The sequence below is a fragment of the Phocoena sinus genome, chromosome X, assembly GCF_008692025.1.
Source record: "Phocoena sinus isolate mPhoSin1 chromosome X, mPhoSin1.pri, whole genome shotgun sequence".
Classification (NCBI taxonomy): domain Eukaryota; kingdom Metazoa; phylum Chordata; class Mammalia; order Artiodactyla; family Phocoenidae; genus Phocoena; species Phocoena sinus.
Genome location: NC_045784.1, coordinates 88,446,449 through 88,471,113, shown reverse-complemented (window position 1 = coordinate 88,471,113; position 24,665 = coordinate 88,446,449). Strand labels below are relative to the sequence as shown.

At 39.2% G+C, this 24,665-nt stretch overlaps 1 protein-coding gene across 1 annotated transcript; it reads left to right on the top strand.

Moving 5' to 3' along the window:
• Window positions 1-4,122: 4,122 nt before the first annotated feature.
• TBP (TATA-box binding protein) lies at window positions 4,123-5,860 on the top strand. The gene is given in 4 exon segments (XM_032620974.1): window positions 4,123-4,566; window positions 4,568-4,629; window positions 4,631-5,246; window positions 5,317-5,860. Coding segments are annotated over 3 exon segments (939 nt in total). The 5' UTR covers window positions 4,123-4,263; the 3' UTR covers window positions 5,205-5,246; window positions 5,317-5,860.
• The last annotated feature ends 18,805 nt before the right edge of the window (window positions 5,861-24,665 follow it).

Here is a 24,665-nt window from a genome sequence, read left to right as displayed (position 1 = left end):
AATATTAATTTCATATTAATTTCATATTGGAGTATAATTGATTAATAATGTGTTAGTTTTAGCTGTACAGCAAAGTGATTCAGTTATACGTATACATGTATCTACTCTTTTTCAAATTCTTTTCCAATTTAGGTTGTTACATAGTATTGAGCAGAGTTCCCTGTACTATACAGCTGGCCCTTGTTGGTTATCTATTTTAAATATAGCAGTGTGTACATGTCAACCCCAAACTCCCATTCTATCCCTCCCCCCCACCCTCTGCCACCCCAGTAACCATAAGTTCATTCTCTAAGTCTGTGAGTCTGTTTCTGTTTTGTAAATAAGTTCATCTGTATCTTTTTTTTTAGATTCTGCATATAAGCAATATCATATGATACTTGTCTTTCTCTGTCTAACTTACTTCACTTAGTATGATAATCTCCAGGTCCATCCGTGTTGCTGGAAATGGCACTATTTCACTATTTTTATGGCTGAATAATATCCCATTGTGTGTGTGTATGTATGTATGTGTATATATATATATATATATATATATGTGTGTGTGTGTGTGTATATATATATGTATATATATATAGATAGATATAGATATAAATATATATACCACATCATCTTTATCCATTCATCTGTTGATGGACATTTAGGTTGCTTCCATGTCTTGGTTATTGTAAACAGCACTGCAATGAACACTGGGATGCATGTATCCTTTTGAACCATGTTTTCCTCAGGATTTATGCCCAGGAGTGGAATTGCTGGATCATATGGTAGCTCTGTTTTTAGTTTCTTAAGGAAGATCCATACTGTTCTCCATAGTGGCTATACCAATTTGCATTCCCATCAACAGTGTAGGAGGGTTCCCTTTTCTCCACACCCTCTCTAACATTTATTGTTTGTAGACTTTTTGATTATGGCCATTCTGACTGGCGTGAGGTGATACCTCATTGTAGTTTTGATTTGCATTTATCTAATAATTAATGACGTTGAGCATCTCTTCATGTGCCTGTTGGCCGTCTGTATCTCTTCTTTAGAGAAATGTCTATTTAGGTCTTCTGCCCATTTTTTGATTGGGTTGTTTGTTTTTTTGATATTGAGCTGCATGAGCTGTCTGTAAATCTTGGAGATTATTCCCTTGTCGGTAGCATCGTTTGCAAATGTTTTCTCCCATTCTGTGGGTTGTCTTTTCATTTTGTTTATGGTTTCCTTTGCTGTGCAAAAGCTTTTGAGTTTCATTAGGTCCCATTTGTTTATTTTTGTTTTTATTCCCATTACTCTAGGAGACAGATCAAAAAAATATTGCTGCATTTTATGTCAAGGAGTGTTCTGTCTATGTTTTCCTCTAAGAGTTTTATAGTATCTGGTCTTACATTTATGACCTTAGGGGATTTTTTTAAGAAGAAAAACGAAAAGCCTCTGAAGTCAGTTGTTGCTACAATTGGCACCAAATCCCTTTCTCACCACTTACTTTGTCAAAATATGACTCAGCTAAAATCTAGTGACCGTAGGTTGTTTTTTGTTTGTTTGTTTTGTTTTGTTTTGTTTTTTGAGGAAAAAAGAAAAGCTTCGGAAGTCGATTGTTGCTACAGTACATCTTTCCTACTTGTAGGGGAAATGGAAATTACACAGCTTGTTTCTGCCATCTGCTGTCAGGAACAGTTCAGACAACAACTGGTAGCCTCAGAAATTAGTGGACAGGGTTAGCAAACTTAAATGCTCCAGGGGTTGGGTAGGCAATAGGAGTGTGTGCAACGTACTGGTTAGGAACTATGTGAACTGCTAGCACCAGCCCATAAAAATTTGGCAGCAGTCCCTCACCTCCAGAGAATTACTGCCACAAGGGAACATTGGTCCACTAAGGCCAGATTTTTGGGGGTTTTTTTAAAGAGAATCCAGAGATCTAGATATTAAATGTGAACTCTCCCAATTTTAACTGATAATTTAAGAAAATGTAAGTGCTGTACAGACCAAAAACACAACATGTGTTTAGGATAATAGTGCATAACCTCTCTTTCTCCTGCCACAGTCCCAAACATTGTTTTGATAAATATGAGTCAAGATTAAAAACAATTTTCTCTAATGAAGTTCAAATGATATTAGCAGTGTCCCAGCATCTTCAGGATACCTGACTCATTTTGGAATCTGAAGACCTGGGCTTCCTTGAGGGCAGGGGCCAAGTTTTTTGTATCTTTGTATCCCCATCAATGAGTTCATTGACCTGGATAAAGTAAGTGCTCAATCAACACAGAACAGTTGAACAGCTTTACGCTTTGATCCTGCTACTAAACAGCTCTGTGATCTTGGGTGAATCAAATAGCTTCTCTGAGTGTCCATTTCCTCATTTGGAAAGTACGAGTTATGAGGCTCAATTTTTATAAAAGTGATCTTTATACAAAGATGACTTAATAGTGGTGAAAGACAAGCTAAATAAAGGAATGTTTAAATTCTTCATGAAGAAGTTCCTGAGCATAAACTGGGTAAACCACAACCTAAAGGTCCTCAGATTTGGGGGAAACCAATGTCATACTAAAAAGAACCCTGATGAAAATCAGCTACAGAACAATTTGACACAGACTGAGAAGATGTAATATTTCAGCTTGAACATAAATTAGAGTAAATTGAATGATTAAGACTAAATCCACAACTTTGCCTTCATACACTGTTCAAAATTCTCTACCTAATTAATTTTGTGAAATATGAACATTTCCAATCATTAAAATGTCATAAATTGTGATTGTGAAAGTCAAGTGTCAAGATGAACCGATGAATTGCAATTTAGACACAAAGTTTCCCAAAATTACCTGATCATAACACTCACCTCACAGTGGGAGTTTGTTAAGATACAGATTTCCAGGCCACCACTCCCCTCAAGATTGTGATTTAGTAGGTCAGGGTGGATAGAATCTGTTTTATCTGCATTTCACAAGGCCCCAAAGTGACTCATATGATCAGACAAGCCCCAATGTGACTCATATGATCAGATTTGCTTTCTGATCTTGAGTTCTTGAATCAGTTTTCCCTCCACTCCTACTTCATTGTCTTGGTCAATGACATAATAATTCTGATCCATCAGTCTGGGACCAGTGAAGATCCCTGACAGAACTGAGTCAGACAAAAGGATGTGCTGGTTATATCAGCATGGTTGTGACACTGGCGCAGGTCTGGTCAGAATCTAAGATTAGACAGGAAACAGCAACCAGGTCAATGTGGGTCACAGGAGGCAGAGCATGACTAGATAAGATTTAAGGCACATTATATAATGCCAAAAATGTACCCCAAATCCAGGGAAGGCTCAAACAGATCTGATCATAGCTCCAGGAAAAGCTCAAAGGAAATAGTGGTTTCAGCTACATTCTCCAATTACATTTTAATTAGAGCAGTTCAGGACTTCTGGCTGGCAGTTATCCCAGGAAAAGACCCTTCGGTGAGTGATTCTTAACCTTCTCTGGGTCATGAACTCCTTTAAGAATCTGATCAAAGTTGTAGAATTTTTCCCTCGAAAAATACACAGATTAACATATCCACAAATTACTATATACAATTTCTGAGGTTTCATAAACCACCAATCCTATTCATAGACTCCAGGCTCAGAACCTTCTTCCACAGACCTTAAAGGACCTTGGCTAAACAGAGCCATGTTGAACCTCCTTAGAGGTGAAGTGGGTCTGGGAAGGACTACTCATTGCTTGGAAGGCTGAATTTGATATCAGAGGTTCCTGTGTCCATTAGGCTAGACTGCCAAAATCTATGAAAGGAAGCCCTCATGCTTGTTACTTTAAATTTTTTGGTTCAACAAGTATTATCTATGTAGAGTTCATTTCATTCCAGGCTAGGACCTGAGAAATCAGCAGTGAATAAGACAAACAAAAATGGAGCTTGCAGTCTAGTGGAGGATACTGACATTAAACAAAGCAAAATACATGAATAGAAGTATTGTAAATTGTAAATGTTAACAAAAGAAACAATCAAGGAGTTGAGATAGAGTTATAGGAGGCAAGGATGAAGGAAATTATTCCTGATAAGAAGGTGAGAGTTATCTCTGCAGTGACTCCAGTGATTATATCAAAAAAATATCAGATTTGACCAAAAAAGGAGGAGATTCTACAAACAACTCTCTTTTCTGAGAATAAGCAACACTGTTTCTTGGTGTGCATGAAGATAACCCAGAGAGTTAAGGAAGTCACTAAGAAGAGTGTGCTGGGGATGCTCTAGGAAAAGAATGAATGCTGAGGCGATTTACAGTCCAAAGGGTTTTGATTTGCCAAGAAGTAAATGAACCTCATGGATCAGAACAACAACCTCCCACATTATGCTCAGGGCCTGGCCTTCCCTCAAGGTACCATGACTCCTAGAATCCCTGTCTTTAGTCTAATGATTCTTTATGGCACAGGAGTGACTCCACAGCCTATTCAGAACACCAATAGTCTGTCTTTATTGGAAGAGCAGCGAAGACAGCAGCAGCAACAGCAGCAGCAGCAGCAGCAGGTGGCAGTGGCAGCCATTCAGTAGTCGACGTCCCAGCAGGCAACCCAGGGAGCCTCGGGCCAGACACCACAGCTTTTCCACTCACAAACTCTTAACGACCGCACCCTTGCCGGGCACCACTCCCCTGTATCCCTCCCCCATGACCCCCATTACCTACCCCTGCCACGCCAGCCTCAGAGAGCTCTGGGATTGTGCCGCAGCTGCAAAATATTGTATCCACAGTGAATCTTGGTTGTAAACTTGACCTAAAGACCACTGTACTTCGTTCAGGGAATGCTGAATATAATCCCAAGCGGTTTGCTGCTGTAATTATGAGAATAAGAGAGCCCCGGGTCACTGCACTGATATTCAGTTCTGGGAAGATGGTGTGCACAGGAGCCAAGAGTGAAGAACAGTCCAGACTAGCAGCAAGAAAATATGCCAGGGTTGTACAGAAGTTGGGTGTTCTAGCTAAGTTCTTGGACTTCAAGATTCAGGACATGGTGGGGAGCAGTGATGTGAAATTCCCTATAAGGTTAGAAGGCTTTGTGCTTACCCACCAACAGTTCAGTAGTTATGAGCCAGAGTTATTTCCTGCTTTAATCTACAGAATGATCAAACCGAGAATTGTTCTCCTTATTTTTGTTTCTGGACAAGTTATGTTAACAGGTGCTAAAGTCAGAGCAGAAATTTATGAAGCTTTTGAGAACATCTACCCTATTCTAAAGGGTTTCAGGAATACAACGTAATGGCTGTCATCTATTCCTGCCTCCCCCATCCACTTGTTTTTTAATTTTTTAAAACGTATTTATTGGAGTATAATTGCTTTACAATAACGTGTTAGTTTCTGCTGTTTTTTTTTTTTAACAAATCAGTTTTTGTACATTTAGTGGTGTTGTGGACGGCCCCATGTGATGAGAGGATGGATGTTCGGTTGTAGGTTGCAGCATGAAGTGAAGCTCTCCTGCATGTGTACCCCATAAGAATGCCAGGAAGGGGTATTATTTCTGCACAGAGAACACCAAAGTGTTACTGTAAGTTGCTCGAACTGGGCTGCTATTCTGTCAGAGCTGCCCATTTATTTATATTTAGATTTTAAACACTTACTGCTGTTGACAAGTGGGTTTAAGGGACAAAACTTTAAGTGTTAAAGCCACCTCAACAATTGATTGGACTTTATTTTGTTTAATTTCTTCCCTATAAACCACAGTTTTTATATTTCTACAGAAAAGTAAAAATCTTTTTTAAAAGTGTTGTTTTCTAATTTGTAACTCCTAGGGGTTATTTTTGTGCCACATTCCGCCTTTTCAGTATTGCAGGACAGAATAGAAATGTATTAATGAAAACAAATGGCTGTACATATTTTTCTTCCTTCAGAGTACTCTGTACACTAAATGCTGTTTATAAAATTAAAAAACAAACAAGGTGAGAAAAACTCTCCTGAGGAAGAGATCCTCATGCTGAGATCTAGGGAGTTTGCCTTGAGAAAAGTCAGTGGGGAGCACTATAAATGGAAAGAACAGCATACATAATGACCTTGAAATAGGAAAGGGACTGCCTTGTTTAAGAAAGTGAGAAAAAGACCAGTGTGCATGAAGAAGAGTACATGACGTGGAGAATGGCAGAAGATGAGGGTGTCGAATTATAAAGAGGTGCAATCAGGCAGGGCCTTAACAGGTCATGATACCTGACTCTGAATTTTATCCAAAGTGTAATAGAAAGTTATCGAATAGATCTATGTAATAAGTAACATGATTTATTTAACATTTTTAAAAATCACTTTGCTAAGTGGAGAATGAATTAGATGAGGCAAGAATGGAACCAGAGAGACCAGCTGGGATTCTGTTGTAGTGACTCATGTGTGGCTTGACTAAGATAGTGTCAGTAGAAGTCAGAGGTGGATTCCAGATATATGTTGACACTACAATTGTCATGATTGACTGGTGTATCTGTTTCAGGGAAGAGTAAGGCAAGAGGAAAGCAAATCAAGGTTTCAGAGCAAGGAATCAAGGAATTCATAAGTTTCTGGCTAGAAGAATTGTGGATGGATGCTGATGCTATTAACTGGAATGGGGAAGACTGTGGCTGGGAAGCAAGTTTGGTAGAAAAAAAACAATAGTTTCACTTTTCAACATGTTGTTTGATATTACTATGAGATATCAAAGTGGAAATTTCAAATGGACAGCTGATATGAAAATCTGGAAATACAAATTTGAAAATCATCAACATCGGATGGTAATTGAATCCATGAGAATTGATGAACATTGCTAGGGAGAGAATGTAGCAAGAGAAGACGGTCCATAAAGAGACTGGAAGAATGCCAACATTTAGAGTCAGTTATAGGATGAGAAGCCAACTAAGGAACCAGAGGTAGAGCAGTAAGCCGAGGCAGGAACAAAAAACAGGAAAGACTAGTGTTATAGAAGCTACTATGGACTGAATTGTGTTCCTCAAAAATTCATATGTTGAAACCCTAACCCCTTATGTGATTGTATTTGGAGACAGGGTCTTGAGTAAGTAGTTAAGGTTAAATGAGGTCAAAAGGGTAGGGCCCTAATCTAATAGGATTGGTGTCCTTATAAGAAGAGGGAGAGATACCAGAGATCGTTCTCTCTCTCTCTCTCTCTCTCTGTCTCTCTGCGTATGTACATATATATCTCCATATGAAGACACAGTGAGAAGGTGGCCATCAGCAAGCCAGGAAGAGAGTCCTCACCAAAACTCAAACCATGTTGGACCTTGATCTTGAACATCCTAGCCTCCAGAACTGTGAGAAATAAATTTCTGTTGTTTAAGCCACCCAGTGTATGGTATTTGTTATGGCAGCTTGAGCTGACTAATACAGAAACAATGAGGAGAATATTTCAAGAAGAAAGGAGTGCTGTTGAGGAGTCAAGTAAAATGAAAACAAAGCAGTGACTGCTGAACTTGGCAATACTGAGGTAATTATTGACCTTGGGAAGAACAGTATCTCAAGAACTATGACGGAGATGGAAGCTGGAAAATTGTGGGCTGAGGAGAGATGAAGAGGTGAGGATGTGGAGACATCAACTACAGACAACTGGGTTAGGAAGTATTGTTGTAAAGGGAATCAGAGAAGCAGAACAGTGGCTGAAGGATGACCTAGATTCAAAACTTTTTTTCTTCAAAAGAATGGGACTAGTATAAGAGGTTTATGCTGATAGAAATGATTACATGGAAACAGAGAAATTGATACAAAAGAGAGAGGGAATAACTAAGTCAAAGAGCAAGTTTCTTAGGAGGTAAGAGGGATAACCTTCAAAGCATATGTGAGATATTGGCCTTTGGTAAGAGGATAGATGCTTACTCAGTTGTAAGAGAAAGTAAGAGGAAAACATGGGTGAAAGTACAGATAGGATTGTAGACTTGTTGGTGGAAAGAAGTGAGAGTTTTCTGTAATGGTTTCTATTTTCTCAATAAAATAAAAATCAAGGCCAACAGATGGGAGTGAAAGTAAAGGAGGAGATATGGGAGGCTTGATGAGAGAGAAAAAAGTTTGAAATAGTGTCCATGTGAAGACACAAAGTGAAGCCTCCCAGAGAAACATAGTGGCATCATCAGGCAGAGTTAGGCCAGGCCACATTCTGGTTTTTGATCTGGGGGCTGGTTACAGAGTATGTTTACTTTGTGAAAATTCATCAGTCTGTACACAAAATAATTTTTGCACTTTTTTGTTTATATGTTATATTTTATTTTAATTTTATGGAAAAAACACCCTTCTACCTGAAAATTAGAAGAAAAAATAAACCTTTCCTACCTATGTATCACCTGGTTTCACTTGTTTCCTTTAGATTCCATGGTCAAAAATTACAACCACTCGCTTGCATATGCATTTATTGCACTTGTCCCTCTCTCCCATCATCAAAATGCTAGCTGAAACCTATCATTCACCTTCTCTGTGCCTGCCGTCAAGCAAGAAAAGTTTGCTGGAGAAAAAATCTCACAACTGAGTCAACTAGTTCAATTTTAAATCCATGACCTCGGACTTCAAACTCATGCCTAACTGCCTGTTGATGCCACTGTTATTATGTCAATGCCAGTGTCTTGATTACTGTGGTTTTATAGTGAGTTTTGAAATTAGAAAGTGGGAGTCTCCAACTCTTGTTTTCCTTTTTCAGGAGTGTTTTAACTATTCTGGGTCCCTTGCATTCCCATACCAATTTTAGTGTCAGCTTGTCAATTTCTGTTTTTAAAAATAGGCAGCTATGATTTTGGTAGGGATTGTGTTGGTTCTGTAGATCAATTTGGGGAGTATTGCCATCTTAACATTATCTCCTAATCCATGAACATGGGGTGTCATTCCATTTATTTAGATCTTTATTTTAATGATGTTTTGTTGTTTTCTATGTATATGTCTTGAACTTTTGTTAAATTTATTTCCAAGTATTTATTCTTTTTGATGCTGTTGTAATTTCCTGTTTGGATTATTTGTTGCTAATGTATAGAAATACAACTGATTTTTATATATTGATTTTATATTCTTCAATCTTGCTGAACTTGTTTATTAGTTCTAGTAGTGTTTTAATGGATTCCTTAGGATTTTCTATATTCAAGATCATGTCAGCTGTGAATAGCAATAATTTTACTTCTTCCTTTCCAATCTGGACACATTTTATTTCATTTTCCGGCCTATTTGTCCTGGTTAGAGCCTCAAAGACAATGTTAAGTAGAAGTGAGGAGAATGGACACCCATGTCTTGTTCCTGATCTTAGATGGAAAGCTTCCAGTCTTTTGCCATTAAGTATGATGCTGGCTGTGGGGCTTTCACAGATGTCCTTTATCAAGTTGAGGAATTTCCCTCCTACTCCTAGTTTCTTAAGTGTTTTGTTTTTTTTCTGTACGCAGGCCTCTCACTGTTGCGGCCTCTCCCGTTGTGGAGCACAGGCTCCAGACACGCAGCTTCAGCGGCCACGGCTCACGGGCCTAGCTGCTCCGCGGCATGTGGGATCTTCCCGGACCGGGGCATAAACCCATGTCCCTGGCATCGGCAGGTGGACTCTCAACCACTGCGCCACCAGGGAAGCCCTCTTAAGTGTTTTTATCAATGAAATCTGACAATCTGCCTTTTAACTGGGGCACTTAGACCAGAGGTCGGGAAATTATGGCCTTTAGGCCAACTCCAGCCCAACCCACTGGCAGTTTTTGTAAATAAAACGTTACTAGAACAAAGTCAGGCTTATCTTTCATATATTACCTACGGCTATTTTCATGCTACAACAGTAGAGTTGAGTAATTCAGACAAACACTGTATGGCCTTCAAAATCTAAACTATTGGGAGGAGCTTCAAAATGGCGAAAGGGTAAGACGTGGAGATCACCTTCCTCCCCACAAATACATCAGAAATACATCTACATGTGGAACAACTCCTACAGAACACCTACTGAACGCTGGCAGAAGACCTCAGACTTCCCAAAAGGCAAGAAACTCCCTACGTACCTGGGTAGGGCAAAAGAAAAAAGAAAAAAACAGAGACAAAAGAATAGGGATGGGACCTGCACCAGTGGCAGGGAGCTGTGAAGGAGGAAAAGTTTCCACACACTAGAAAGCCCCTTCAGGGAGGAGATTGCAGGTGGCAGAGGGGGAAAGCTTCAGAGCCGCGTAGGAGAGCACAGCCACAGGAGGGCGGGGGGCAAAGAGGAGAGATTCCTGCACAGAGGATCAGTGCCGACCGGCACTCACCAGCCCGAGAGGCTTGTCTGCTCCCCCGTGGGGACGTGCGGTGCTGCGAGCTGAGGTCGGCTTTGGTCGGATCGCAGGGAGAGGACTGGGGCTGGTGGCGTGAACACAGCCTGCAGGGGGTTAGTGCACCACAGCTAGCCCAGAGGGAGTCCGGGGAAAAGTCTGGAGCTGCCAAAGGGGCAAGAGACATTTTCTTGCCTATTTGTTTCTTGGTGCACGAGGAGAGGAGATTCACAGAGCCGCTTAAAGGAGTTCCAGACACAGGCACGAGCCACGGCTATCAGCGCAGACCCCAGAGACGGGCATGAGATACTAAGGCTGCTGCTGCTGCCACCAAGAAGCCTGTGTGCGAGCACAGGTCACTATCCACACCTGCCCTCCCTGGAGCCTGTGCAGCCCGCCACTGCCAGGGTACCGTGATCCAGGGACAACTTCCCCGGGAGAACGCACGGCACGCCTCATGCTGGTGCAACGTCACGCCGGCCTCTGCCGCCGCAGGCTTGCCCCGCACTGTGTGCCCCTCCCTCACCCCGGCCTGAGTGAGCCAGAGTCCCCGAATCAGTGGCTCCTTTAATCCTGTCCTGTGTGAGCAAAGAACAGACGCCCTCAGGAGACCTACAAGCAGAAGCGGGGCCAAATTCAAAGCTAAACCCCAGGAGCTGTGCGAACAAAGAAGAGAAAGGGAAATCTCTCCCAGGAGCCTCAGGAGCAGTGGATTAAATCTCCACAATCAACCTGATGTACCCTGCATCTGTGGAATAACTGAATAGACAACAAATCATCCCAATTTGAGGAGGTGGACTTTGGGAGCAAAGATATATATTTTTTCCCCTTTTTTCTCTTTTTGTGAAAGTGTATGGGTATGCTTCTGTGTGATTTTGTCTGTATAGCTTTGCTTTTACCATTTGTCCTAAGGTTCTGTCTGTCCAGGATTTTTGTTTTGTTTTTTCTTTTTTTTAGTATGGTTTTTAGTGCTTGTTATCATTGGTGGATTTGGTTTTTGGTTTGGTTACTCTCTTCTTTCTTTCTTTCTTTTTTTTATTACTTAAAAATTTTTTTAATAATTATTTTTTATTTTAAATAACTTTCTTTTCTTTCTTTCTTTTCTTTCTTTCTTTCTTTCTTTCTTATTTTCTTTCTTTCTTTCTTTCTTTCTTTCTTTCTTTCTTTCTCCCTTTTATTCTGAGCCATGTGGATGACAGGCTTTTGGTACTCTGGCCAGGTGTCAGGGCAGTGCTTCTGAGGTGGGAGAGCCAAGTTCAGTACACTGGTCCACCACAGACCTCCCAGCTCCACGGCGAAATATCAAACAGCGAAAATCTCCCAGAGACCTCCATCTCAATGCCAAGAACCTCCTCCAGTCAATGACCAGCAAGCTACAGTGCTGGACACCCTATGCCAAACAACTAGCAAGACAGGAACACAACCCCACCTATTAGCAGAGAGGCTGCCTAAAATCATAATAAGGCCACAGACACAGCACAGCACACCACCATATGTGGACCTGCCCACGAGAAAGACAAGATCCAGCCTCACCAACCAGAACACAGGCACTAGTCCCCTCCAACAGGAAGCCTACACAACCCACTGAACCAACTTTAGCCACTGGGGACAGACACCAAAAACAACGGGAACTACGAACCTGCATCCTGCAAAAAGGAGACCCCAAACACAGTAAGATAAGCAAAATGAGAAGACAGAAAAACACAGAGCAGATGAAGGAGCAAGATAAAAACCCACCAGACCTAACAAATGAACAGGAAATAGGCAGTCTACCTGAAAAAGAATTCAGTATAATGACAGTAAAGATGATCCAAAATCTTGGAAATAGAATAGAGAAAATGCAAGAAACATTTAACAAGGACCCAGAAGAACTAAAAATGAAACAAGCAATCATGAACAACACAATAAATGGAATTAAAAATACTCTGGAAGGGATCAATAGCAGAATAACTGAGACAGAAGAACGGATAAGTGACCTGGAAGATAAAATAGTGGAAATAACTACTGCAGAGCAGAGTAAAGAAAAAAGAATGAAAAGAACTGAGGACAGTCTCAGAGACCTCTGGCACAGCATTAAACGCAGCAACATTCGAATTATAGGGGTTCCAGAAGAAGAAGAGAAAAAGAAAGAGACTGAGAAAGTATTTGAAGAGATTATAGTTGAAAACTTCCCTAATATGGGAAAGGAAATAGTTAATCAAGTCCAGGAAGCACAGAGAGTCCCAAACAGGATAAATCCAAGGAGAAATACGCCAGGACACATATTAATCAAACTGTCAAAAATTAAATACAAAGAAAGCGTATTAAAAGCAGCAAGGGAAAAACAACAAATAACACACAAGGGAATCCCCATAAGGTTAACAGCTGATCTTTCAGCAGAAACTCTGCAAGCCAGAAGGGAGTGGCAGGACATATTTAAAGTGATGAAGGAGGAAAACCTACAACGAATATTACTCTACCCAGCAAGGATCTCATTCAGTTTTGATGGAGAAATTAAAACCTTTACAGACAAGCAAAAGCTGAGAGTTCAGCACCACAAAACCAGCTTTACAACAAATTCTAAAGGAACTTCTCTAGGTAAGAAACAAAAGAGAAGGAAAAGACCTACAATAACAAACCCAAAACAATTAAGAAAATGGGAATAGGAACATACATATCGATAATTTCCTTAAATGTAAATGGATTAAGTGCTCCCACCAAAAGATACACACTGGCTGAATGGATACAAAAACAAGACCCATATATATGCTGTCTACAAGAGACCCACTTCAGACCTAGAGACACATACAGACTGAAAGTAAGGGGATGGAAAAGGATATTCCATGCAAATGGAAACCAAAAGAAAGCTGGAGTAGCAATTCTCATATCATACAAAATAGACTTTAAAATAAAGACTATTAGAAGAGACAGAGAAGGACACTACATAATGATCAAGGGATCAATCCAAGGAGAAGATATAACAATTGTAAATATTTATGCACCCAACATAGGAGCACCTCAGTACATAAGGCAAATATTAACAGCCATGAAAGGGGAAATCGACAGTAACACATTTATAGTAGGGGATATTAACACCCCACTTTCACCAATGGACAGATCATCATCCAAAATGAAAATAAATAAGGAAACACAAGCTTTAAATGATACATTTAACAAGATGGACTTAATTGATATTTATAGGACATTCCATCCAAAAATAACAGAATACACATTTTTCTCAAATGCTCATGGAAAATTCTCCAGAATAGATCATATCTTGGGTAACAAATCAAGCCTTGGTAAATTTAAGAAAACTGAAATTGTATCAAGTATATTTTCCGACCACAACGCTATGAGACTAGATATCAATTACAGGAAAAGACCTGTAAAAAATACATCCACATGGAGGCAAAACAATACACTACTTAATAACGAAGTGATCACTGAAGAAATCAAAGAGGAAATAAAAAATACCTAGAAACAAATGACAATGGAGACACGATGACCCAAAACCTATGGGATGCAGCAAAAGCAGTTCTAAGAGGGAAGTTTATAGCAATATAATCCTACCTTAAGAAACAGGAAACATCTCGAATAAACAACCTAAACTTGCACCTAAAGCAATTAGAGAAAGAAGAACAAAAAACTCCAAAGTTAGTAGAAGGAAAGAAACCATAAAAATCAGATCAGAAATAAATGAAAAAGAAATGAAGGAAATGATAGCAAAGATCAATAAAACTAAAAGCTGGTTCTTTGAGAAGATAAACAAAATTGATAAACCGTTAGCTAGACTCATCAAGAAAAAAAGGGAGAAGACTCAAATCAGTAGAATTAGAAATGAAAATGGAGAAGTAACAACTGACACTGCAGAAATAGAAAAGATCCTGAGAGATTACTACAAGCAACTATATGCCAATAAAATGGACAACCTGGAAGAAATGGACAAATTCTTAGAAATGCACCACCTTCTGAGACTGAACCAGGAAGGAATAGAAAATATGAACAGACCAATCACAAGCACTGAAATGGAAACTGTGATTAAAAATCTTCCAACAAACAAAAGCCCAGGACCAGATGGCTTCATAGGCGAATTCTATCAAACATTTAGAGAAGAGCTAACACCTATCCTTCTCAAACTCTTCCAACATATAGCAGAGGGAGGAACACTCCCAACCTCACTCTACAAGGCCACCATCACCCTGATACCAAAACCAGACAAAGATGTCACAAAGAAAGAAAACTACAGGCCAATATCACTGATGAACATATATGCAAAAATCCTCAACAAAATACTAGCAAACAGAATCCAACAGCACATTAAATGGATCATACACCATGATAAAGTGGGGTTTATTCCAGGAATGCAAGGATTCTTCAATATATGCAAATCAATCAACGTGATATACCATATTAACAAATTGAAGGAGAAAAACCATATGATCATCTCAATAGATGCAGAGAAAGCTTTTGACAAAATTCAACACCCATTTATGATAAAAACCCTCCAGAAAGTAGGCATAGAGGGAACTTTCCTCAACATAATAAAGCCCATATATGACAAGCCCACAGCCAACATCATCCTCAATGGTGAAAAATTGAAAGCATTTCCACTAAGATCAGGAACAAGACAAGGTTGCCCACTCTCACCACTCTTATTCAACATAATTTTGGAAGTTTTTGCCACAGCAATCAGAGAAGAAAAGGAAATAAAATGAATCCAAATCGGAAAAGAAGAAGTAAAGCTGTCACTGTTTGAAGATGACATAATACTATACATAGAGAATCCTAAAGATGCTACCAGAAAACTACTAGAGCTAATCAATGAATTTGGTAAAGTAACAGGATACAAAGTTAATGTGCAGACATCTCTTGCATTCCTATACACTAATGATGAAAACTCTGAAAGAGAAATTAAGGAAACACTCCCATTTATCATTGTAACAAAAAGAATAAAATACCTAGGAATAAACCTATCTAGGGACACAAAAGACCTGAATGCAGAAAACCATAAGACACTGATGAAAGAATTTTAAAATGACACAAACAGATTGAGAGATATACCATGTTCTTGGATTGGAAGAATCAACGTTGTGAAAATGACTATAGTACCCAAAGCAGTCGACAGATTCAATGCAATCCCTATCAAACTACCACTGGCATTTTTCACAGAACTAGAACAAAAAATTTCACAATTTGTATGGAAACACAAAAGACCACAAATAGCCAAAGCAATCTTGAGAAAGAAAAACAGAGCTGGAGGAATCAGGCTCCATGACTTCAGACTAAACTACAAAGCTACAGTAATCAAGGCAGTATTTTACTGGCACAAAACCAGAAATGTAGATCAATGGAACAGGATAGAAAGCCCAGAGGCAAACCCATGCACATATGGTCACCTTATCTTTGATAAAGGAGGCAAGAATATACAATGGAGGAAAGACAGCATCTTCAATAAGTGGTGCTGGGAAAACTGGACAGCTACATGTAAAAGAATGAAATTAGAACACTTCCTAACACCATACAGAAAAATAAACTCAAAATGGGTTAAAGACCTAAATGTAAGGCCAGACGCTATAAAACTCTTAGAGGAAAACAGAGGCAGAATGCTCTATGACATAAATCATAGTGCTATCCTTTTTGACCCACCTCCTAGAGAAATCAAAGTAGAAACAAAAATAAACAAATGGGACCTACTGAAACTTAAAAGCTTTTGCACAGCAAAGGAAAACATAAACAAGATGAAAAGACAACGCTCAGATGGGAGGAAATATTTGCAAATGAAGCAACTGACAAAGGATTAATCTCCAAAATTTACAAGCAGTTCATGCAGCTCAATATCAAAAAACAAACAACCCAATCCAAAAATGGGCAGAAGACCTAAATAGACATTTCTCCAAAGAAGATATACAGACTGCCAACAAACACATGGAAGAATGCTCAACATAATTTATCATTAGAGAAATGCAAATCAAAACTACATTGAGATATCTCACACTGGTCAAAATGGCCATCATCAAAAAATCTACAAACAATAAATGCTAGAGAGAGTGTGGAGAAAAGGGAACCCTCTTGCACTGTTGGTGGGAATGTAAATTGGTGCAGCCACTTTGGAGAACAATATGAAGGTTCCTTAAAAAACTAAAAATAGAACTACCATATGACCCAGCAATCCCACTACTGGGCATATACCCTGAGAAAACCATAATTCAAAAAGAGTCATGTACCACAATGTTCACTGCAGCTCTATTTACAATAGCCAGGACATGGAAGCAACCTAAGTGTCCATCGACAGGTGAATGCATAAAGAAGATGTGGCTCATCACAAAGGGGATGTGAACCAGGCAGGAGTGACCTCACACCAGAGGGCCCACATCCCCCCCAAAAAAAAGATGTGGCTCATATATACAATGGAATATTACTCAGCCATAAAAAGAAACGAAGTTGAGTTATTTGTAGTGAGGTGGATGGACCTAGAGTCTGTCCTACAGAGTGAAGTAAGTCAGAAAGAGAAAAACAAATACCGTATGCTAACTCATATATATGGAACCTAAAATAATAATAATAATAATAGTTATGAAGAACCTATGGGCAAGACGGGAATAAAGACACAGACCTACTACAGAATGGACTTGAGGATAAGGGGAGGGAGAAGGGTGAGCTGGGACAAAGTGAAAGAATAGCATGGACATATATACACTACCAAATATAAAATAGATAACTAGTGGGAAGCAGCCGAAAACCACAGGGAGATCAGCTCGGTGTTTTGTGACCACCTAGAGGGGTGGGATAGGGAGGGTGGGAGGGAGGGAGACACAAGAGGGAAGTGATATGGTGATATATGTATATGCACAGCTGATTCACTTTGTTATAAAGTAGAAACTAACACACCACTGTATAGCAATTATACTCCAATAAAGATGTTAAAAAAAAGAAAGAAAAAATTTAAATAAATAAACTATTTGTTATCTGATCCTTTACAGAAAGTGTTCACTGAATACTGATTTATACAATTTACTTTTAATGTCATTATGAATATGGTTGGTTTTAAATCTTGCTATTTTTATTATACTTACTCTATCTGTTCTCTTTTCCTTCTTTTCTTGCCTTCTGGATTAATTGAAATTTTCTTAATGATTTATTTTATCATCACAATTGGCTTATTAACTGTATTTCTTTGTTTTATACTTTTTAGTGGTTGCTCTGGCACTTACAATCTGCTTCTTGTTACAATTTAATTTATCTCGATCAACTTTCAAATAAACTTATACCATTTAACACGTAGTGTAAGAACTTTACAACAGTATGTTTTCTTCTCCCCACTCCTGTCCTTTGTACTATTGTCATATGCTTTACTTCTGCAATATATTGGGGAGGGCAGTTCTGTTTGCTTTAGACAGTTATCTTTTTTTGGTGTTCACATTTTAAAATTTATTTTAAATTTTTCATATGGTAACTTTTCTTTCTTTCTTTCTTACTTTCTTTCTTTCTCTCTCTCTCTCTCTCTTTCCTTGTTTCTTTCTGTGTACAATTCTATGAATTTTGATCAAAAACATACAGTTGTGTAAACTCTATCACAATCAAGGTTCAGAACGTACCATGGATGCTGTTCTGTCATGCTTGATCCTTGTAAAAAGCACTTATTTTTTACCTTTCAGGGTTATACTACCTAATTATTTTCTCACCAAATTGGTGGTTGGGCAGTGCAATGATTTACAAGTTTCTTGAGAGCTAAACGGCAGTGTTGTAAACTTAAGAGAACAAATTCTTTCTCTTCTGAACACCCATAGGTATCTCCTGATCACAGTTCACGAATGCATTTATCCTCATCAGCAGACCAGGGAGAAATCACAGGTCCCTGTCCCCAGGATAGCTCAGATTATTTGTTCTCAAACTTTAATGTACCTCAGAATCAACTGGAGGGCTTATTAATATGCAGATTGTGGAGTCCCACACCCAGAGTTCTGTAGGTCTAGAGTAAATCAGACAATTTACATTTCTAACAAGTTTCCAGGTGAGGCTACTGCTTACACATAATGTAAACACACTTCAGTAACCATCAGTTCAGATTATAGCTAGCATCACAAAAAATTCTGCATTTCTTGTTCTTGCATGCCTATTTCAGACTCCTCTATTTTATGGTAGCAGTGAGGAGGGAGTGGGGAGAGGGGCAATGGGTGCACCTGAGGTAGATTTTAGACTTCTGGTACCATCACCAGCACTAATACCATGTAATGCACAAGGTGAAAAACAGTTATGTTATATTTGCTGGTGTCTGATACTGCTTGTTATCTGATACCTTGTAAGTGAACAGGAAACCCATAACTCAAAGAACTAAAAACAAATAATCATAAAGATGAAAGCATTTGAAAGCTACTCATTGTACCCTCTAAACATTGAGGCTTTTCTTCTTTTTTTTAAAAGACTGAGTTTTTCCATGAACTGACTCATCTGCAGTACTTTCTATATTACCCAGGTGTTCTCCCATAGTCAATGATATTGTATTAACTTCGGTTTTTATTTTAAAAAATACTTATGTCAACTTCCTCTTTATGTAGGCCCTAGAAACGCTTCAAACAAATGAATTGGAATTCCATAGCAATGTGAAATAATAGTAAGAAGATCATGACATGAACCTTCCTTACAAATTGGATTAATTATGTAGTTAGAGCTATTTCAAGAGGTGAGGTCTTTCATCAGTTTATTTTACCCTTGACTGAAATTCATCAGAAGAAAATAACTCTTTCTATTGGCTCTTATTTTGCTCATATGGTGGCGTGATTTTTTCAGGAGGCATGATTTTTTTAAATAGCTTCTGAAACTTTAAAGCAATAGACAAACAGTAGTTATCAATGCTCTAAATTTCCCTTATGAAAGAATTACAGAACTATGTGAGAGGACAACCTCCTCCTACACTGTCCAGATTAAAACCCAATAACTAATTAATGTAAGACATTTAAGTTTGGGTACTGCTTTTCGTTTTCCAAAGTGCTTCATGGACATTATCTCATTTAGTTGTTCCCAGCAACTTTATGATGATGGCAGGGTAGGTAATAACACCCTCGTTTTATAAATGAAGAAACTGTGGCTGAGAGGTTAAATGATTTATCAGAGATCACATACATCCTAGATTCATACATCTAAGAGTCAGCCAGCACCAAGACCCAGGCATGCTGAAAACTGGTCTCATGTTTGCCATGACGTCAACTGCTTCCTCCAAATAATAATAGAAACACATTTCACCCATATACTACTCAGTTTCCTTTATACATAACCATGAATCCCTTGACATTCCTTCCAGTCTGTGTCTTAATGTGCTGTAGATATTGCTGTTCATCTGTAGCGAAGGATCTACACATAGCATTTTCTACTCAAGGAATTGAATGTTTGAGTGTTTGGATTATTGTACTGACAGAAGGTGGAAGCTATTTTTCTTGATGGGGAAATTAAAACTCTATTTTTTCCAGCAAATGGCAAATTTTATACTGAATTATAGGCCAATCCAAATACTTTCCAAGTAAACAGAGTCCCTTCTCTAAATCAGTACAATGCTGTCCAAGACATGGCTGTCCTAGCTTCCTCTCTGTAATAATTGATGTCGTTAAGGCTGTTGATATCCTATACATATTGTAGCATTTCGACTTTTTATTAAGATTTTATTTTTAAAGTTCACAAGAAAATCTAGGAAAGGGAGAGGTATACCCTCTCCCCCACATGCATAGTCTCCCCTATTATCATCATCCCACAAGAGAGCAGTACATTTGTTACAATTGATGAACCTACATTAACACATCATAATCTTTCAAAGTTCATAGTTTACCTTAGGGTTCACTCTTGGAGTTGTACATTCTATGTTTTGGACAAATGTATAATGACATATCCATCATTACGATATCATACAAACTATTTTCACTACCCAAAAATCCCCCTGGCAACCACTGATCTTTTTACTGTTCTCCATAGTTTTTCCTTTTCCAGAATGTCATATAGTTGGAATCATACAGTATGCACACTTTCAGACTGGCTCCTTTCATTTAGTAATATGTATTTAAGGTTTCACCATGTTTTTTCATGGATTGATAGCTCATTTCTTTTTAGCACTGAATAATATTCCATTGTCTGAATGTACCAAAGTTTATTTATCCATTCACCTACTGAAGGACATCTTGGTTGCTTCCAAGTTTTAGCAATTGTGAACAAAGCTGTTATAAACATCTGTGAGATCTTCAAGATGGCGGAGGAGTAGGATGTGGAGATCACCTTCCTCCACACAAGTACATCAAAAATACATCTACTTGTGGAACAACACCTACTGAACGGTGGCAGAAGACCTCAGACTTCCCAAAAGGCAAGAAGCTCCCCACGTACCTGGGTAGGACAAAAGAAAAAAGAAAAACAGAGACAAAAGAATAGGGATGGGACCTGCACCTGTGGGAGGGAGCTGTGAAGGAGGAAAAGTTTCCACACACTAGGAGGCCCCTTCACTGGTGGAAACGGGGTGTGGGCAGGGGGTGGGGAAGCTGCAGAGCCATGGAAGAGAGCACAGCAACAGGGGTGCAGAGGGCAAAGCGAAGAGATTCCCACACAGAGGATCGGTGCAAACCAGCACTCACAAGCCTGAGAGGCTTGTCTGCTCACCTGCTGGGACGGGTGGGGGCTGGGAGCTGAGGCTCAGGTGTTGGAGGTCAGATCCTAAGGAGAGGACTGGGGTTGGCTGCGTGAACACAGCCTGAAGGGAGCTAGTGCACCACAGTTAGCTGGGAGGGAGTCCAGGAAAAAGTATGGACCAGCCGAAGAGGCAAGAGACCATTGTTTCGGGGTGCATGAGGAGAGGGGATTCCTTCCCTGTCTGCCCACAGAAGGCAGAGCAACACCTAAACGAGCTTCAGAGATGGGCATGAGCCACGGCTCTCAGTGTGGACACAAGAGACGGGCATGAAACGCTAACGCTCCTTTTGCAGTGACCAAAAATCCTGTGTGAAAACAAAAGTCACTAGCCACACCTCCCCTCCCGGGAGCCTGTGCAGCTTGCCACTGCCAGGGTCCCGTGATCCAGGGACAACTTCCCAGGGGAGAACACACAGCGTGCCTCAGGCTGTTGCAACGTCACACTGGCCACTGCCACCGCAGGCTGGACCCACATTCTGTACCCCTCCCTCCCCCCGGCCTGAATGAGCCAGAGCCCCCTAATCAGCCGCTCCTTTAACCTCCTCCTGTCTGGGTGAAGAATAGGTGCCAGAGGGCGACCTACAAACAGGGGTGGGGCCAAATCCAAAGCTGAACCCTGGGAGTTGTGCGAAAAAAGAAGAGAAAGGGAAATTTCTCCCAGCAGCCTCAGGAGCAGCAGATTAAATCTCCACAATCAACTGGATGCACCCTGCATCTCTGGAATACCTGAATAGGCAACGAATCATGCCAAAATTGATGCAGTGGACTTTGGGAGCAACTGTAGACTTGGGGTTTGCTGTATGCAACTGAGTAGTTTCTGATTTTTATGTTTATCTTATTATAGTTTTTAGCACTTGTTATCATTGTTGGATTTGTTTACTGGTTTGTTTGCTGTCTTCTTTTTTATTACTTTTTCTTAATTTTAATATTATTTCTTAATACATTTATTTTATTTTATTTATTTTTTCATCCTTTTCTTCTGAGCCATGTGGCTGACGTGTCTTGGTGCTCCAGCTTGGTGTCAGGCCTGAGCCTCTGAGGTGAGAGAGCCAAGTTCAGGACACTGGACCACCATAGACCTCCCAGCCCCACGTAATATCAATCAACAAGGGCTCTCCCAGAGATCTCCATCTCAGCGCTAAGACCCAGCTCCATTAAATGACGAGCAAGCTCCAGTTTAGGACACCCCATGCCAAACAACTAGCAAGACAAGAACACAAACCCACCCATTAGCAGAAAGCCTGCCTAAAATCATAATGTTCACAGACACCCCAAAACACACTATCAGACATGGTCCTGCCCACCAGAAAGACAAGTTACAGCCTCATCCACCAGAACACAGACACCAGTCCCCTCCACCACGAAACCTACAAAATCCACTGAACCAACCTTACCCACTGGGGGCAGACACCTAAGACAAAGGGAACTACAAACCTGAAGCCTGCACAAAGGAGACCCCAAACACAGTAAGTTAACCAAAATGAAAAGACAAAGAAATACACAGAAGATGAAAGAGCAAGGTAAAAACCCACCAAACCAAACAAATGAAGAGGAAACAGGCAGTCTACCTGAGAAAGAATTCAAAGTAATGATAGTAAATATGATCCAAAATCTTGGAAATAGAATGGAGAAAATGCAAGGAACGTTTCACAAGGACCTAGAAGAACTAAAGAGCAAACAAACAATGATGAGCAACACAATAAATGAAATTTAAAATCCTCTAGAAGGAATCAATAGCAGAATAACTGAGACTGAAGAATGGATAAGTGACCTGGAAGATAAAATAGTGGAATTAACTACCACAGAGTAGAATAAAGAAAAGGAATGAAAAGAATTGAGGACAGTCTCAGAGACCTCTGGGACAATGTTAAACTCACCAACATTTGAATTATAGGGGTCCCAGAAGAAGAAGAGAAAAAAAAGGGGACTGAGAAAATATTTGAAGAGATTATAGTTGAAAACTTCCCTAATATGGGAAAGGAAGTAGACAATCAAGTCCAGGAAGCACAGAGAGTCCCATACAAGATAAATCCAAGGAGAAACACATCAAGACACATGGTAATAAAACTGTCAAAAATTAAATACAAAGAAAAAATATTTAAAAGCAGCAAGGGAAAAGCAGCAAATAATATACAAGGGAATCCCCATAATGTTAACAGCTGATCTTTCAGCAGAAACTCTGCAAGCCAGAAGGGAGTGGCAGGACTTATTTAAAGTGACAAAAGAGAAAAACCTACAACCATGATTACTCCAACCAGCAAGGATCTCATTCAGATTCAACAGAGAAATTAAAACCTTTACAGACAAGCAAAAGCAAAGAGAATTCACCACGACAAAACCAGCTTTACAACAAATCCTAAAGGAACTTCTCTAGGCAGGAAACACAAGAGAAGGAAAAGACCTACAATAACAAACCCAAAACAATTAAGAAAATGGTAATAGGAACACACATATCCATAACTACCTTAAATGTAAATGGATTAAATGTTCCATTTAAACACATAGACTGGCTGAATGGATGAATAAACAAAAGCTGTATATATGCTGTCTAGAAGAGACCCACTTCAGACCTAGGGACACATACAGACTGAAAGTGAGGGGATGGAAAAAGATATTCCATGCAAATAGAAATCAAAAGAAAGCTGGAGTAGCAATTCTCCTATCAGACAAAATAGACTTTAAAATAAAGACTATTACAAGAGACAAAGAAGGACACTACATAATGATCAAGGGATCAATCCAAGAAGAAAATATAACAATTGTAAATCTTTATGCACCAAACATAGGAGCACCTCAATACATAAGGCAAATATTAACAGCCATAAAAGGGGAAATCGACAGTAGCACAATCATAGTAGGGGACTTTAACACCCCACTTTCACCAATGGACAGGTCATCCAAAATGAAAATAAAGAAGGAAACATAAGCTTTAAATGACACATTAAACAACAGGGACTTAATTTATATTTATAGGACATTCCATCCAAAAAAAAACTGAATACAGTTTCTTCTCAAGTGCTCATGGAACATTCTCCAGGATAGATCATATCTTGGGTCACAAATCAAGCCTTGGTAAATTAAAGAAAATTGAAATCATATCAAGTATCTTTTCTGACCACAATGCTATGAAACTAGATATCAATTACCTGAAAAAAAAACTGTAAAAAATACAAACTCACGGAGGCTAAACAATACACAACTAAATAACCAACAGATCACTGAAGAAATCAAAGAGAAAATCAAAAAATACCTGGAAACAAATGACAATGAAAGCACAACAGCCGAAAACGTATGGGATGCAGCAAAAGCAGTTCTAAGAGGGAAGTTTTTAACCATACAATCCTACCTCAAGAAACAAGAAACATCTTAAATAAACCACCTAACCTTACACCTAAAGCAATTAGAGAAAGAAGAACAACAACAAAAAGAAAACCATAGTTAGCAGAAGGAAAGAGATCATAAAATCAGATCAGAAATAAATGAAAAAGAAAGGAAGGAAATGATTGCAAAGATCAATAAAACTAAAAGCTGGTTCTTTCAGAAGATAAACAAAACTGATAAACCATTAGCAAAACTCATCAAGAAAAAAAGGGAGAGGACTCAAATCAATAGAATTATAAATGAAAATGGAGAAGTAACAACTGACACTGCCGAAATACAAAGGATCATGAGAGATTACTACAAGCAACTATATGCCAGTAAAATGGGCAACCTGGAAGAAATGGACAAATTCTTAGAAATACACAACCTTCCGAGACTGAACCAGGAAGAAATAGAAAATATGAACAGACTAATCACAAGCACTGAAATGGAAACTGTGATTAAAAATCTTCCAACAAACAAAAGCCCAGTACCAGATGGCT